The sequence below is a fragment of the Cryptomeria japonica genome, chromosome 3, assembly GCF_030272615.1.
Source record: "Cryptomeria japonica chromosome 3, Sugi_1.0, whole genome shotgun sequence".
Taxonomy (NCBI): Eukaryota; Viridiplantae; Streptophyta; class Pinopsida; order Cupressales; family Cupressaceae; genus Cryptomeria; species Cryptomeria japonica.
The window spans coordinates 19,738,115-19,753,772 of NC_081407.1; the positions used below are offsets into that span (position 1 = coordinate 19,738,115).

At 41.1% G+C, this 15,658-nt stretch overlaps 1 protein-coding gene across 2 annotated transcripts in view; it reads right to left on the bottom strand.

Moving 5' to 3' along the window:
* Positions 1-226: 226 nt before the first annotated feature.
* The window catches only part of LOC131068618 (probable lipid-A-disaccharide synthase, mitochondrial), a 237,992-nt gene continuing 222,560 nt past the window's right edge, over positions 227-15,658 (bottom strand). For both annotated transcript variants that reach the window (XM_058003850.2, XM_058003849.2), the window contains exons 8-9: positions 519-676; positions 227-354 (exon numbers count right to left, since the gene is read on the bottom strand). In XM_058003850.2, the coding sequence (XP_057859833.1) occupies positions 299-354; positions 519-676 (214 nt within the window). In that variant the 3' untranslated portion in view covers positions 227-298. The remainder of the gene's footprint in view (positions 355-518; positions 677-15,658) is intronic.

A 15,658-nucleotide genomic window follows, 5' to 3' on the forward strand; every position in this document is an offset into this window, starting at 1 on the left:
CAAGAGTACTGCAAATTCCAAGCACCATTTATTTTTCAAAACTTCCCTCAAACTAATTTTCATAAAAATTTCCTATAGTACACTTTTCTTGAGTGCTTCGTCTATTGTCCCACAATCTAAGCACATAGGGTATGATAGTTTTCATTTAATTATGAATGCATTTGTTTTTATTTTTGCCATTAAAAGAAAGGTTCTAATCATGATCCATTAGCTCTTTGATAATAAGTTACCTTGGAATAAACTTATAGAGCTCCCTTTTCATCCACTTTTGAACAACAATTTACAAATATCCAGTTCATCAATACTTTAGCGAGAATCTACAACTGAAGAGACAAGGAATCGTATGGCTACCACCTTATTAAAGAAAGAGACACAGATATTATCCAGTTTGGCACAAGAAAAAAGTTTCTTTGTTGAAATAAATTTGTATATCAAATACAGATAAACATCAAGATTCAGAGCTGTACAATATTATTTCCATTTAATCAAGCTCAAAACAGTGAAAGCTGCAACCATACTTGGTGTTGGTGCCCTTAATTTCTGTAAAAGCTGCGATGAATTAGTCCACTGGAAGGATACTCCACTTAAATGTTTCACTGGAGGCTTAAGGATGTCAAATATCTTCTCTGCAGCTATAGCTTGCTGATTTTGGAGATGTTCATTTTGGACAAGTTGCCTGCAATAACAAGGAGATGCATGTGAGTTCAGTCTTCCATTTCTTCTGTGTCAATCAGAAAACAAAATTTACCGATGTCACCAAAATTTTGAGTAGCAACTAGTCAGCAAAGATCCCCCAACAGCTCCAAGAGGAAAATTCAGGATAACAGAGAAGGATCAGGATAACAAAATTGTAATTTGTTGTAAAAATCATGATTAAAAGGAGATTTTGACAACAGCATTTTATTCAATTAAATATTGCTCATTAGAAATTACAAGGATAAGGAGTGGTCATTGATATTGATACGAAAGACAAGATCAAGAAAACAGTTTTTTAGCTTGTTTTAAACTCTATTGATCTGCTTTTTATTGGCAAATTCTTCTTGTGGGGCATCCTTCAACTTAAGATGTCATGACAGGTGTATGTCTCCTGTCAACTTCATTCAGGTCTTACACCTGGCCTTGCCTATTGGGATATGCCACACCCGGAATTCAATGTGGTAGTTCATATAATTGAAAATTTAACATTTGTACATTTAAACATGTAGCATGTCTTCTGGGGATTTGAATATGAATCTCTGCTATGAAAGAATCAATAATTTAACACCTGAGTGCTCATCCCATTTAACTTTGCTTAATGCTTATTGGGTATTGATCTCACCAGGGTTTTGCTCTTATTGTTGCCAAATAGAAAGTATATTAATGCTTGATTTTCGTATTATCAATGGTCATGAAAATAAAAGTTTAAATATGTGCCCGTTTTTATTATTTCTTTTAATGTTACAAAATTATTCTTTTCAGTGTTTAAACAACAGTTAGTATAGCAGATGTTAGGAACTCCCAGTATGTTGCTAGCAGATGAGGTGAGTTGCTCAATGTCTCAAAGGATGTTTGTCATCCCATAGCAGAAAACTGATGTCATAAGGTGAACCTAGTAATATAGTAAATATCAATGACCACTGCCTATCACTTAACACACTCAGGCCAGTGTTGTGACTTAGGATGATGTGTTTGCTTCTTAAGGAATTGTTTATGTTTCATGCTTTTATATTCCATAGCAACAGATTTGATGTGTATTAGGACTGTACGAGAAGCTCCCTGATTAGCCAACCCAATAAACTACCTGAAAATAGATGATTTGGAAATATATGATATCCTCACCCTAATGAACCCAACAAACTCATAGAAAATATTAAGTGTTTTTATATTTTAAGTGATGCATGTGTTGGCATTGAGTTGTCATTGATGTCAACCAGTATTGCAGGTTACCGGTAGAGTGTGTCAACCGGTATAAAGAAATTGAACCGGCATAAAGAAGAGAAGAATGCTCTGAGTTGACAGATGATATCACTGGTATGAGGTGAGATGCAGGAGTGTGTTGGCACGCTTGAGTAATAACCGGTAAGGCATAAACAGGTATGAAGGCTGGCTGTTTGTTTGTGATGAAGAGGCGGAATGTTAGATGGATGATAACAACACCCGGTGAGTAGAACAGAAAGAATGGCATGAAGACATACCGGAAGGCAAGATGAATTATCAGGATGATGTGTTGCCGGTAAGAGTGATTGTTTAGTGTGTTGGACATACCGGTAGGGATGTTCTAGTTTGAACTGACTCTATGTCGGTGAATTGAATGTATGCTGATGTGTGCCCCGTAGAGCTGAGGTGGAATACATGCAAAGGTCGATGAAATGTTCATCGACATGGTTCTTTGTTTAGCAGGCGGTCATTAAATGATAAAACCGCAAATCACGGGTTGATATCTGACTGATGCGGCTCGAGGAAAAATGTTTGACAGGGAATGATCAGACAGTTGAGGGATTGTGTTCGAAGCATGAAATACGATTGCAGATTGACCTCGAGAATGAAACAGCTAGATCATAAATGTGTCAATAGATTTCAAGGCCGTAAAACAAGGATAGGTTTTCTATTTTTGGCAAACATGTTTTGGATGGATGAAAAATGCATGATGATTTATCTCCCCAAAGCAAATGTGCGATCCAAGGCAGATCGGATTAGATTGGATATAGATTTGATTGGAGGAGGAAAACCCTAACCGTCCTAAGTTTGAATTAGTTTTTGGCGGGAAGCCTAAAGTTTAAAAGATGCAGCCCTGAGACTGATAGGTGATGATGCTGGTGAATGAAAGATAGGGGCAAAGACTGTTTGAGTAAAAAATAAGAAAAATCTTAAGTGATTGTGTGTTGAAGGAGAAACTGGTAAGGTGTGTGTGAACCAACAAAGAACAAACCGGCAGAGGCAAAACTTGACAAAGTGTGGTCAAGTGTGAATTGAATCTAGTAGTCAGAGCAAGAGAAGTTTTAGCAGAGTAAGAATCAGCTGAAAGGCATTGTTGCAGGGTGTGTGGAGTTTTCACAAACCGATAAGATTGAAACCGGTATTGCAGAGTATTGAAGGGTTGCAAAACTTCATTTGCAACAGGGAATTTAATTGTGTATTTGAATCTTCATATTGTCTTCACTAAGTAGGTGCTTAGTGCAGGGATTGTAGCCTATAAATTGATCAAGGGTTGGTGCTCCTTGGGTTGGCGCCCTAAAATTGTAATCAGATCATTCTCATTGTGAGGCTGGATTGGAGCAAAAGATCTCCAACAACTATTCTCACCGAGGTTTTTCCCACATTGGGTTTTCCTCGTATATCTGGTGTTATGTGATGCTTTCTTGTGTATGTGTTATATTGATCCTTTCACACACTTAGTTTGCATTGTATGGTTTACCGGTCAACACACTATTTGTTTTATATTGTACCGGTATATCCCTGATTGAAAAGAAGTGTTTAAATCACTGATTCACCCCCCTCTCAGTGATCCATTGTGTCCAATAGCATGATGTTAGGGATAGGTATATGAGGGATTACAACAAGGTTAGCTAGTGACAAAATTATGTCTACATGATCAGAAATGCACAACAAATAAGACTACACAACCTAATTTAGGGGCATAGCTGTAGAATTTCCGGGTATGGAAATGATGAGGACATGACTATGCACGTATTTTGATATTATAATGCATTGCATATAAATTTTGCTGGTCAGATCGGTTCCCTTATCGAATGAATAAGCTCATGTGGGTAAGGAAACTGTTGTCATTTTATGACACCCTTGGTCCATCAGTGAGAACCTATTAGAGATATGTTCCATGGACTAGCACTGCCCCAGTTTGATCCAAGAGGAGACAATGGAATTATAAAGTATGAAGTGTTGTCTTGTTGGAAGTTCCTTTCCCAAGCCTTCTCTTCCCCTCTCTTTCCTGGAACTCCGGAACCACGTTTCGTGGTTCCCTTCCTTGGTCTCTTGTTCTCTTGTTCTCTTCCCCCGAAACTCCGAAGTTCCCAAGTTGCTATGTCTTGCCAACTTCGGTGACCCAGGTCTCCGAAGTTCCTAGGTCTTCTCTTCCTCAACCCCGGAACCCCCAGCTTCCCAAGTTCCTTAGTTCTTCAACCTCGGAACCCCCAAGTTCCCAAGTTCCTAAGTCTTCAACTCTGGAACCCCCAGGTTCCCATGTTCCTTGTTCTTCTACCCCGGAACCCCCAGGTTCCCAGGTTCCCAAGTCTTCCCAACTACGGTGACCCAAGTCTCCGAAGTTCCCCCAACTACAGTGACCCAGGTCTCCGAATTTCCCCCAACTACGGTGACCCAAGTCTCTGAAGTCTTCCAAACTACTTCTGGCTTGCAACACTTTCGGATGGCGTGATCAACACTCAAGGCTTTTAATGCTCCGATAGTTTTGGTGACTTGTGCACTTTCTTTTGTGGAGCCACAAGGGTGCATTAAATGTTTTTTGGCAGGATTTCCATCAGGGGAGGTACGGGGCCATGCTTGTTATGGTGACTTATGTCACGTCTACATACTCTAACTTTGGAAGGTCAGTCAATCCACCCTTCTTAGAGTTGCCTTTTGTGGGTATGGCTAGGTTGCTTGCATGTACAAGTCAAGTGCATGCACTTCCCTGCACTCCCAGACTGACATACAGGGGTCATGACCACTCTTGTAACCATTTTCTATATAAAGAATGTTAAGCCTCATTGTAAAGGGTTCTCTCCTTGTTGGCTTGAGCTATTCTATGCTCTCCCACTTCTCTTGTATTTATCTTGCATTCTTGCCTTCCTTCAACTTATGCATGCTGTGTTTGTTTCCTTACCTTCATCATAGGTGTATGTTTTGTGGCTCTTCTCTCCATATATGCTGTGTTAACTTGTTTTTTTTGAGTCTGGCTTGTGGGAACCCTTCTCCCCTCTTGACACTTAGCAAATTCTAACCGTCATACATGCGTTTGGGTCACTCATGCAATTGAAGTTGTGCATCTCTTGGGTTTTTCAGTTGGTTCCTTGTGCCATTTCGGTAGGGAGAGAAACAATCTCTTCTTGGTGCATCACCTCCCTTTATTTCAAGCATTCTCTCTTCCTTTTACCTCTGTAAATTGTTTGGGTAGGCTTAGGAGTCAGTTTTGAAGTGTTGAGTTGGTTCAACACTTGCACCTGGAGTCAGAAGGAAGCCGACCTTCTCCGGAGATTCAAACCCCTTGCGCAAGGTCCCACACTTCGAAGTTGTTTCCATGTTTCACAAGGTTTCTGAGTTGTTGGCTCAGCAAGGGTGCAAGCTTTTGTGATAATAGAAACCTTGACCTAAAGGCAAATACGAGTATTTTGAACTTGTTAACCCTTTAATTTATGCTGTTATGATATTCAGTCTCTTTGTTTGCCTTTGCTTATTTTATTATATCATGGCCCTTTAGTATATGTGCAAATATGAGTGGTGTGAACTTGTTAAACAATTAAAATGTGGCTGCTATGATATTCAATCTCTTCGCTTTCCTTTGCTTCTTGTATCATATAATGGCCCTCAAGTATATGCTTGCTGTAGACCACACCATGGTCAAGCACATGACAAAATAATTAATAAATAAATATATCACCAAATTAGTAAGAAAAGAAGGCCCAAGACGGAAAATAAATGTCACTTAATTTATTACCATCAAGCATCACTAATTTGGGACCCTATCAATTCTGCATTCCCATTCAAGCATAAATCTAGTATAGATATTAATCCAAAAAACAGATCCAAGTAGCATGATCATGGGGTCAATTGATAGTTAAGAACTTGTCTTAGAACAATGGTTACCAATGATTCCTCCATTAGGCAGTTTTGGAAGCCAGTATGTTTGTTCTCGGGTTGATGGTCACCTTGGGGTTATCTAAAGCATCACAAGGAGGTCAGAAAATTGAAGATCACATTGAAAATGAGCAAATACTGAATAGTGATTAAACTGTCAGTTTACGATAGGAGACAATTTCATTACCACCCTATCAATTTCAGGACTGATGAAAATCATCAGGTGGCATTTTCTTATAAATTGGAAATAGTGTAGAATTGGAAGGGTTTTGACTCCTCAATTCGACTCTCCAACATTTGGACCTTATTTTGGTGCCAAGGATAGATGTGGGAAAGATTTCAGAACATGAGTTGTGCAAGGATTGGCTGTCGCTTCTACCTTTATTATGTTCAAAATGTTGAATTTATGGTGCTCGATTAACCACGGGCACTGATTTGCCCTCCCAGCCATAGACAATACAAGATTGTCTCCCCCAAGCACTGCTTATTCTCAATATATCAGATTGTGTGTTATCTCCCAGTCTTATTCAAGAGAGAAGATTAATCTTCCTTTATACCTTTTGTGGTGCCCCTTCACCAAGGGACGCCACTCTTCCAAGTAGCACCAATTATAATATTATTAATATAATATAATAATTATTATATTATCATATAATATAATACTTATACAATAATTATATTATCACATAATAATATAATTATATTATCGCAACCTTTATGTTGTCTATGTCGGCCTAAAGGAATCCGACCATAGCATCAATACTCCCTCTAGGCCGATTAGACTGATTAGGCCACTTACATATTTGTCTTCCTCAAGCTGGAATTGATGACTGGCGCTGCCAATCTTCAACACTCCCTCTCAACTAGGGAGGATACTTCCAGCTGCACAAGACATATCACCTCATCGAGATGTCAACCACAATGGCTACTCTCATAGGGTAGATCCAACATGGACAAGAGAGGCATATATTAAATATGCAAAGTCAAATGACTACTTGCATATTTATGAGTTGGCCCTTTGAAGGATCCGACCTTAGTTATAACATCATCAACACTCCCTCTTAGCTAGGGAGGAATCCTTCTTGATATTTACAAGTCATATCACCTCATCGTGATGACTAACACAATGACTACACTCATGTGTATGAAAGAAGCTTATCACCCCATCATGATAGTATATCACCTCATTGTGATGTTTGAACACAATGGCTACTCCCATATGTGGAAAGGAAAGATATCACCTCTTTGTGATATCAACCATCATGGCTTATCCATAGATATCACCTCACGTGATATCCACCATTATGGCTTATATATAGATATCTCCTCATGTAATATCCACCATTATGGCTTATCCATAGATATCACCTCACAAGATATCAACGATTATTATGAGATCATCACCTCACAATGATGGTGAGATGTGCAAGTGTTCATCATTGTGAGATCGTCACCTCACAATGATATTCACCATGGCTCATCCAGAGGGTGAACACACAAGTACAAGAAAATCACCAGGGATTCTCTCACGTGGTGTTGTCATGGCGTCACCATGAACCATATCAGAGGGTGGAGATAAGGGCTTACACCTCAAGTCTCTCTCAAAGAGAAATGCATTAACAAGAGTTTACACTTTAAACATCTTTTGAAGAGAAGAATACAATTAGTATATATATAAACAAATATAAACAAATCAATGAAGCAGAGACTCAATCTTAGCTAGGGCTTCATTCTCCACCATACCAAGCTTACCTCGAAAGTACGCAAACTTTATTCTGGAGAGAGGCTTCGTGAGAATGTTTGCCGTTTACTCATCAGTACTAATGTATCTCAACTGAATAGCATTCCTTTCCACCATGTCTCTAACATAGTGATACTTGATCTCCACATGCTTCGTTCTGTCATGAAACACGGAATTGACAGAAGGCTTTACACAACTTTGATTATCACAATGGATAATTGTAGGCTCTAAGGATTTCCCAAACAATCCTGCAAGAAGCTTCCGAAGCCACACTGCTTCTCATGCTCCTACTCATGCTGCAATATACTCGACCTCTATAGAGCTTAGTGCCACTGAAGATTGTTGCATGCTGCACCAAGAAGTCATGGCAGAACCCAAAATCGGTGTAGACATAGACTTGTAAGCCAACATCACAAAACTTTTCAAAAAAAAAAATGATGTGACTCTCTTTGAACTTGATATCAACCTTCTGACCTCCTTGTCCAAGGTTGCTTCTGAAGCTGAAATGTTAGGCTCCCTCTGACTGTTGATTCTTCCTCTTCGAAGAGACGTCTCCAACTGATCCACCCTTGAATGCAATCTCCGTCCTGAAAGCATTTAGAGAGATTATAAATGGTCCAAGACTATCTCAAAGAGAAATATCAATGCTGGAATCTGTTGGTGTGTTTTTCATGCACATGCGAACTTAGAATAAAATACCAAGGTATCTTATCCTCTCTTGAACAAAGTTATTTGAATGCTGAAGATTTGCCTAAGGATCAATTGAAATAGCTCCAAGGTTTTGGTATGCAGGGTCTCTACGTGTGGATAAGCTTAGTTGGTTTGATGTGATTATGCTGGAATCACAAGGGGACTTACGCTTGTATGCCTGGCGTTTAATTTGCTGGAACTTGATTCCTATCTATTCACCGGGAAGAATAAAGAAATAGCAAAAGGTGAAAGGGCTCAAAAAGTCTACTCTAAGACCTAGAATGTGAGAAGATAGATGAACAACTAGGTGGAGTCCTACTGGGTTGGGTTTCACCATCAGGTTGAACAATCCGACACCAACTCAGTGCAATCTTCTAAGGGATGCTTCGAATATATTCAAATCATTACACCATCAGACACTGATCACCATTCAAGTTAATGCATGAAAAATAGACACATAACGACTCGAGATTAAGCTCGTTCTATGCCAGTTGACCACGCAGGGCGCACTTACAATCAGTAAGAGGCTAGTGGTTTGAACTAGGTGGATTCCACAAGAGTGCATTCAGTAACTTCTTTCATTCAATCTAATCATTTACCATCTAAAACGAAGATTCAACAAGAAACCATGCATATTGCAAGAAACAACACATTTCACCTTAACTTCAATGAAAAATGAGGTTTATTTACAATTTTGGGCAACAATCTCTTGCCTTCTCTCCCTACTCTACTCTAGCTATTCTATTCTCTTTAGACTATCTATTGACTATTAGCTATCCTAACCACTATTAACTATTCACTATTCACCAACTATTAACCCTTTACAAATGAAGAGCCAGAGCTTTATATATAGAGCTCTTTACATTTCAATGGCTCAGATTGATTAACAATCAATGGCTAGGATTACAAAATGAAAACCCTAATTAGGGTTTGTTACAACAAACTCCTTTAGCCAATGAGGAAATTACATTCAATGCATGAGAACCAATAGATAACTGGGGTAGGTACATCGGAGTTTGTGCCTTCATGAATAGGTGTGATTCATTGAATCTGGACATGCTGAGGTGGAGACTTCTGATTGGAGGGATAGTGACTGGGACACCACCTTGTCTGGTACTTGCGCTGTGATGACCTTGGTTGATCCTCCTTCGTTCTTGATGTACTTGATGAATGATGCACCTCTCCTTGACTCTTTTGTGCTTGATGAGGCCTCTTCACGGTCAAGTCACTCCTCCTCTGGTAGCTCACCTCGCCTCAAAGTGTTTATAAGATCTTTCTTCTCTGCCATCTTGTGGTTTCTCCATGTGATAGAATGAGGTCCTTGAAGATGGTTAGCTCCATTGCTTGCAACTATTAAACACTTGAAGTTTTTAGCACTTTGAGTCTTCTTTTCTGCACTCAAGGTATCCTTGATGATGATGAGGTCTGAAGAAGTCGTCCTTGTCCTGGCCTGATCTTCCTCCATCTTGATTTTGTTGATCTGCAAAATAAACAAAAATAGTGTCAAGCACTTATGATATATTCATCCTAACATGGTATTTCTCACTTCAAACCATCAACAAGAAGGCATTAGGATCAATTTCGCTCTGGACCCTCTCCAAGGACAGGCCCTATAATGAAATTCGCTCTGGACCCTTTGAGAGGTACAGGAGCGAATTTAGCAATTTCACTTAATTCCCTAATCATAACTCATTCTTCAAGGCATTAGACTTCATAATTGCGCTCCTTCTAGGTATAGACAAGTCGTTTGCTCCCAAAAATTGCTTAGGAGAACGGGGTCATTCAAGTGCTAAGGCAAGGTACAAGGCCCATTGAAGAAGTTCGATCTGGACCCTTTGGAAGGGTCAGGAGCGAATTTCTTCCTTTAGGTTGAATTCTTCCTTCTTACTTCAATTTGCATTGATCTTCACCTTTCAATCCCTCTCTCGTGAAGACATCATTTATTTGACCCCCAGGAAGGCCTAGAAGGGATCTCGCTTGGGTACCTTTGGAAGGTACATATCCTCAAGAGGAATTCGCTCTGGACCCTTTGGAAGGGTTAGGAGCGAAATTTGGCATTTTGCTCAATTTTCCTTCATAGAACTTCAGTTCTCATCAAAAACAAGTCTTTTGCCTCTAAAATTGCTTAGGAATAGGTTGATTCAAGGGTTTGAGCAAGGTACAAGGCTTCTTGAAGAAATTTGCTCTGGACCCTTTGGAAGGGTCAATGGGGAATTTTGCATTTTTGCACAAATTCTTCACACTTTGTGACCACAACTCACTCAAATGCATGTCTAAGGATGCCTCTAAGTACAATCAACTTCAATCAACGCTAGGCTTGATGCAAATTGCGAGCAAAAGGAGGTTTCAAGAGAATTCGCTCTGGACCCTTTGGAAGGGTCAGGAGCGAAATAACTATTTGCTCATCAAACTCTCATCACTTCCTTCAACCTTGCTCTTAGACTTAGCTTTGGGTCCTTCCTCCATCTCAATCAAGTCCATTTGCCCTCAAATGGGATTCATTCAATTGTTTGAGTGAGATAAGAGGTCCCTTGAAGGATTTTGCTCTGGACCTTTTGGAAGGGTCAGGAGCTTAGATGAAATTCGCTTTGGACCCTTTGAGAGGGTCAGGAGCGAAATTTGCTTCTCTAGACTCTATTCATACTCAACTTGCCTTGGACTTGTCTTTTCCACCCTTCTTCTATCACAATCAAGTCATTTCGCCCTCAAATTGGATTCATTCAATTGTTTGAGTGAGATAAGAGGTCCATTTAAGGATTTCGCTCTGGACCCTTTGGAAGGGTCAGGAGCTTAGATGAAATTCGCTCTAGACCCTTTGAGAGGGTCAGGAGTGAAATTCATATTTTCACTCAATTTATCCTTCATTTTACTTTTGTTTTGACCTTGGTCTATGCTAGGAAGGCATCCTAAGGATTTTCCTTGCTCAAATTTGGGATCAAAGTACGATCCTTGGCAAATTCGCTTAGGTACCTTTGGAAGGTACATGATCTCAAGAGGAATCCACTCTGGACCCTTTGGAAGGGTCAAGAGTGAAATTTGCTTCTTAGCTCAAATTCTTCTCACTTTCCTCATCTCACTTGGTTGCAACTCACTTCAAAGGTATGTATGAATCAACCTTGCCTCAATCACACCAAAGATTTTGACCCAAACAAGGAGCAAATAGGGAGATCTAAGGAAATTCGCTTTTGTCCCTTTGGAAGGGTCTGTTAGACACAATGCACCACTGAGAGGGGTGAATCAGTGGTTCTCAAACTTTTCCCTTTAACTATGCTTATGAAGGTATACCGATTAATAGATCTAGCTGAATCCAAACTTACCGGTTAGTGAGGAGACTAAACACAAATGCATTCACACAAAGGGGCATCACATAACACTAGTCTTTACGAGGAAAGCCCAAGATGAGAAAAACCTCGGTGAGCAATGCTGCTGGAGTCTACTGCTCCAATCCAACCTCACAATGAATCTTTGATTACAATATTTAGGGCACCGACCCGAGGAGCACCAACCCCTGATTTAGGGCACCAACCCAAGGAGCATCAACCCCTGATTTAGGGCACCAACCCCTAACTTATTTATGGGCTACAACCCTTGCACCAAGCTATAACTCTGGTGCAGGAGCACCCTTCCAAGCTCTCCCTCCTTCTTGTTTTGTTGGTGTTATGCTTCTTATGAAGCCATTGTATATAAAATAATGAGCCAAGTGCTCATAGGTCCTAGTTAGGGTCCTAGAGGAGATCTTAGGGGTCATAAGTCAAGATTGAGATTTTCTTGAAAATGGAGGGTATGTGTGTCTTTGTGGTGTTTAGGGGTCCTTCATAACATGGTGGTGTCCTTAGGTTGGCCCAATGTGGGTCTAGGAGTCATGAAAAGCAACATTGGGAAAGTTGCTCAAAAGTTGCATGACAACTTTTAAAAGTTGTCAAGCAACTTTTCCACCAGGAGGTCAAAATCCTTAGTTTGGCGTGGACAACCCTAATATGGGCACACAGACCGAGGCAAAGGTGGTATAAGTATTTGCAAACCCTAAGTTAATGGGTTGGATGTCAGACTTTGTACGGCCCAAGCAAGAAAAGCTTGACTGTGACTGTTTGTTGGTTACCAGTCATTTTGAATGAAGCTACCGAGCAAGTTAATGGATTGATTTGCGTGTAAGATTGTGTGGAGTGTCTTCTATGGTGTAAATATCTTCATTGTGAGCAATTAGATTAGGTTTTTATTTGCAGGTTGAGTGTGTTTGTAAATAGTTTGTAAACTGTCTTTTCTCTGTCCAGTTTTGGACTGGTTTGTGTAAATGAAGTCTTAACTCCATTCCCCATTGTGGAATCACCATGAAACCATGGGGGATGGAAGTGAAGACCCTGTACTATAGTCCCATGCAAGCAGGGCCCTTGAAAATGCAAGGAGACCAAACAAAGACCCACTCCTAGGCGAGACTGGACAGTGCCCGGCTAGGAGAGGTAAAATTGCAGAGGTCTTGGAGAGCAAGGTTGGTCAGAGGAGAGTGCACCCTTTGGAGGAGGTGCAGAGGAGTGAGTGAAGCATAATTGGTGTGAAGGAGGAGCCTCCACCAATCCAAACATGGTGGCCAAAACTCAAAACACTCACTGTGACCCAGGCAGACCCTAAAAACCCTCACAAAAACCCTTGAAAACCTTAAAATCCACCTAGGACAATGTACAGACACTTGGAGGCCTAAAACCTAGAAAATCCTTGAGTCCTTGCCAAATGAATGGCAGTTCATTTTGGGAGTTTGGATAGTTTGTGCATCGTTTGTGAGAGGGAGCCCTAAAGGACTGCGTAGGCGGCCGAATTGGTCCTAATCCTTGTAGCCCTATTTGAAGGCAAAAACACAAAATAGTGAAATCGGTAAGGGGTTGGAATCTTGAAACCTCCTGGGGGCACATGAATGGGTGGAAAAACCATGAAGTTGACCTGATATAACCTTGTTGAGACCTTGGAAGGTGTGGAACAAGCCTAGCCCTTATTAGCCATAGTAAGGGGTTTTGAGTCTCATGAGTAGGTGAGACCTTAGGAGCAGCATTGCAACTCATTGGTGGGCGGATTGGGCAAGGTCAGGGGATTCCTCAAGCAAAGGAAGTCCTAGAGACCCTAGGGTGTAAGGAGAACACCAGGTGGTCCAAAAGAAGGATCCAAGAGCATAGATTAGGCTAGTCTATCCCAAACCCCATCCCATCAAACTCAGTGACCACAATGAACATTCAAATACAAAAGTAATATCCTAGTTACAAAAGACTTTTGCAACCTCTGCACATAACTTCCTTCTGCCGAACAGACACCTCTTCTGCTGCTCTCATGTGCTGTTGCATTGCCGGTAAACTCTACCAGTTCACCACTACCCTTCTTCTTGCTCTACTGGTTCTCCTCTTCACTGCTCTTCTCTTCAGTATCCTCTCCTGTCCTCCTGCCGGTACAAGCACGTACCGGTTATCTCCTCTGATGCAATCTAGCTACTTTACCGGTTGCTCAAACCATACCGGTTAACCCTCTGTTAAACCCGATCACCGGTTTAACCTTCACTCCCTTATTCATTGTTACCTTCAGCTATTTTCCCTCTTACTGATCTAACTCTTTCATGCAACACTCAATCACTTCACAGCAACTCTATCTTCTCCCATTCAACAACACTTAACAATATCTTTGGCTTGCTTATTTATAGCCCAATCTTCTTGCCAAAATCCAATTCAAATCATAGGCGGTTAGGGTTTCCTCATCAACCTCGAGGCAAACCAAATCCAATCAGATCTTATCCGTTCTGATCGCCCAGACAGCTATCTGCACAACACCGCCATTAACGTGCCTTCCAATAAACGTTTGCTAAACTTAGCAAACATGGATAGCCAGTCGGCGAGACACACGATCAATCACCATAAATGGTTCTGCAGATTTCATCACCAACTTCATTCTGCATCTGGACACTTTGCATCGATCGATGTATCCCATCGATCACCTCTGCTCGACCTTCCTCGAGCCACACACCTCTGCAATGCCTCCCATGATTTACAGGGTCTACCATATTATCGACCAACTTTGCAACAACCATGTCGGTGCACACTCCATCTACCGTTTCATGCAAGTCCGCCACCTTGACTCCACCTGGCACCTCTATTGACCAACTGCCAGCTTGGACCTTTGGGTCAGTTCAAACAGGATCACCGACCAAACACTCAACCGGTTCCTCTTTTTTGTCGGTTCACCCCCGGTATGTCACCCTTTACTGATTATCCTTCATGTCTTCTCTTTGCTGAACTGCCGGTGGAACACCTTAATCAGTTGCCAGACATGTCTATCCACAACGTGCTCATTCACATTAGGTAGGAGCACATCATTTTGCCTCTTTTCTTCATTCCCGATTCTCATGCTTACCATTAGCCATCCTGATGACACTGTCATCAACCTTCATCAGTTTCCATCTGAGGCATCTGCATACCGGCTGCATACACTCTTTGTAGCTGCTTCACTTTGCCTCCTTCATCAGCCCAAACCATATCTCAATCGGTTTGTCAAAGTGACAAACCCATCACTCTTCATCTGAACTGGCAGCTCAACTTGCCTTCTCTACCAGTCCAGTGCATATCCCATATTTCATGCACTTGAGGCATTCCCTTGATTCACTGGCGTGAGCCTTCAAACACCCGTCTTTACCTCTTCTACCTTATCTCATAGAACTATGATGCACACTTTGCATAATAAAAGATAAGTTCCACTTACCGGTGGTAGTGATTCCTTGTCATTTGCATCCTACAATGCACTCATGTGGCTTCCCTGTTTGTGCAACATGTCTTCAAACATGCACATGTGATCCGGTGTGGGCACATTCATTGCCAGTCATCTCTTCACATGGTGACTGCATCTCTATCCGGTGGGAGTCCTACTATTATGCATCCACACAGATAACCGGTGACTTGTTCATTCTTCTCCTCCGATATTGATGTGATTTAGGTAACATTCTCCCTCTTCATCACAAACAACATCCAAGCATCCTGCTCATTGTCAACACTTCACTTATCAGTTGACATACTCTCCTTACCGATGAGACACTGTATCGGTAACCTTATCGGTGTTCTGCAACACAAGGTGATATCAAAGATGTCTCATCTTGTACTCCTGCATGACAGTGTTGCACAAACATCTCTTTTACCGGTTGACATCAATGACAACACAATGCCAACAATCTCCCCCTTTGGCATTGATGTCAACTCATGTAGTATCCGGCATACTACATAATCTCTCTCCCCCCTTTGTATGATCCAATGGATTCTCACTCATATAGTATGCGGTATACTACAAAATCTTTCTCCCCCTTTGACAACAATGGCAAAGGGCACTGTCAAGATTATCATTCTTCCTTGAATTTGCCGGTCACTGACAACATTCTTTCTCCCCCTTTGACAACAATGGCAAAGGGCACTGTCAGGATTA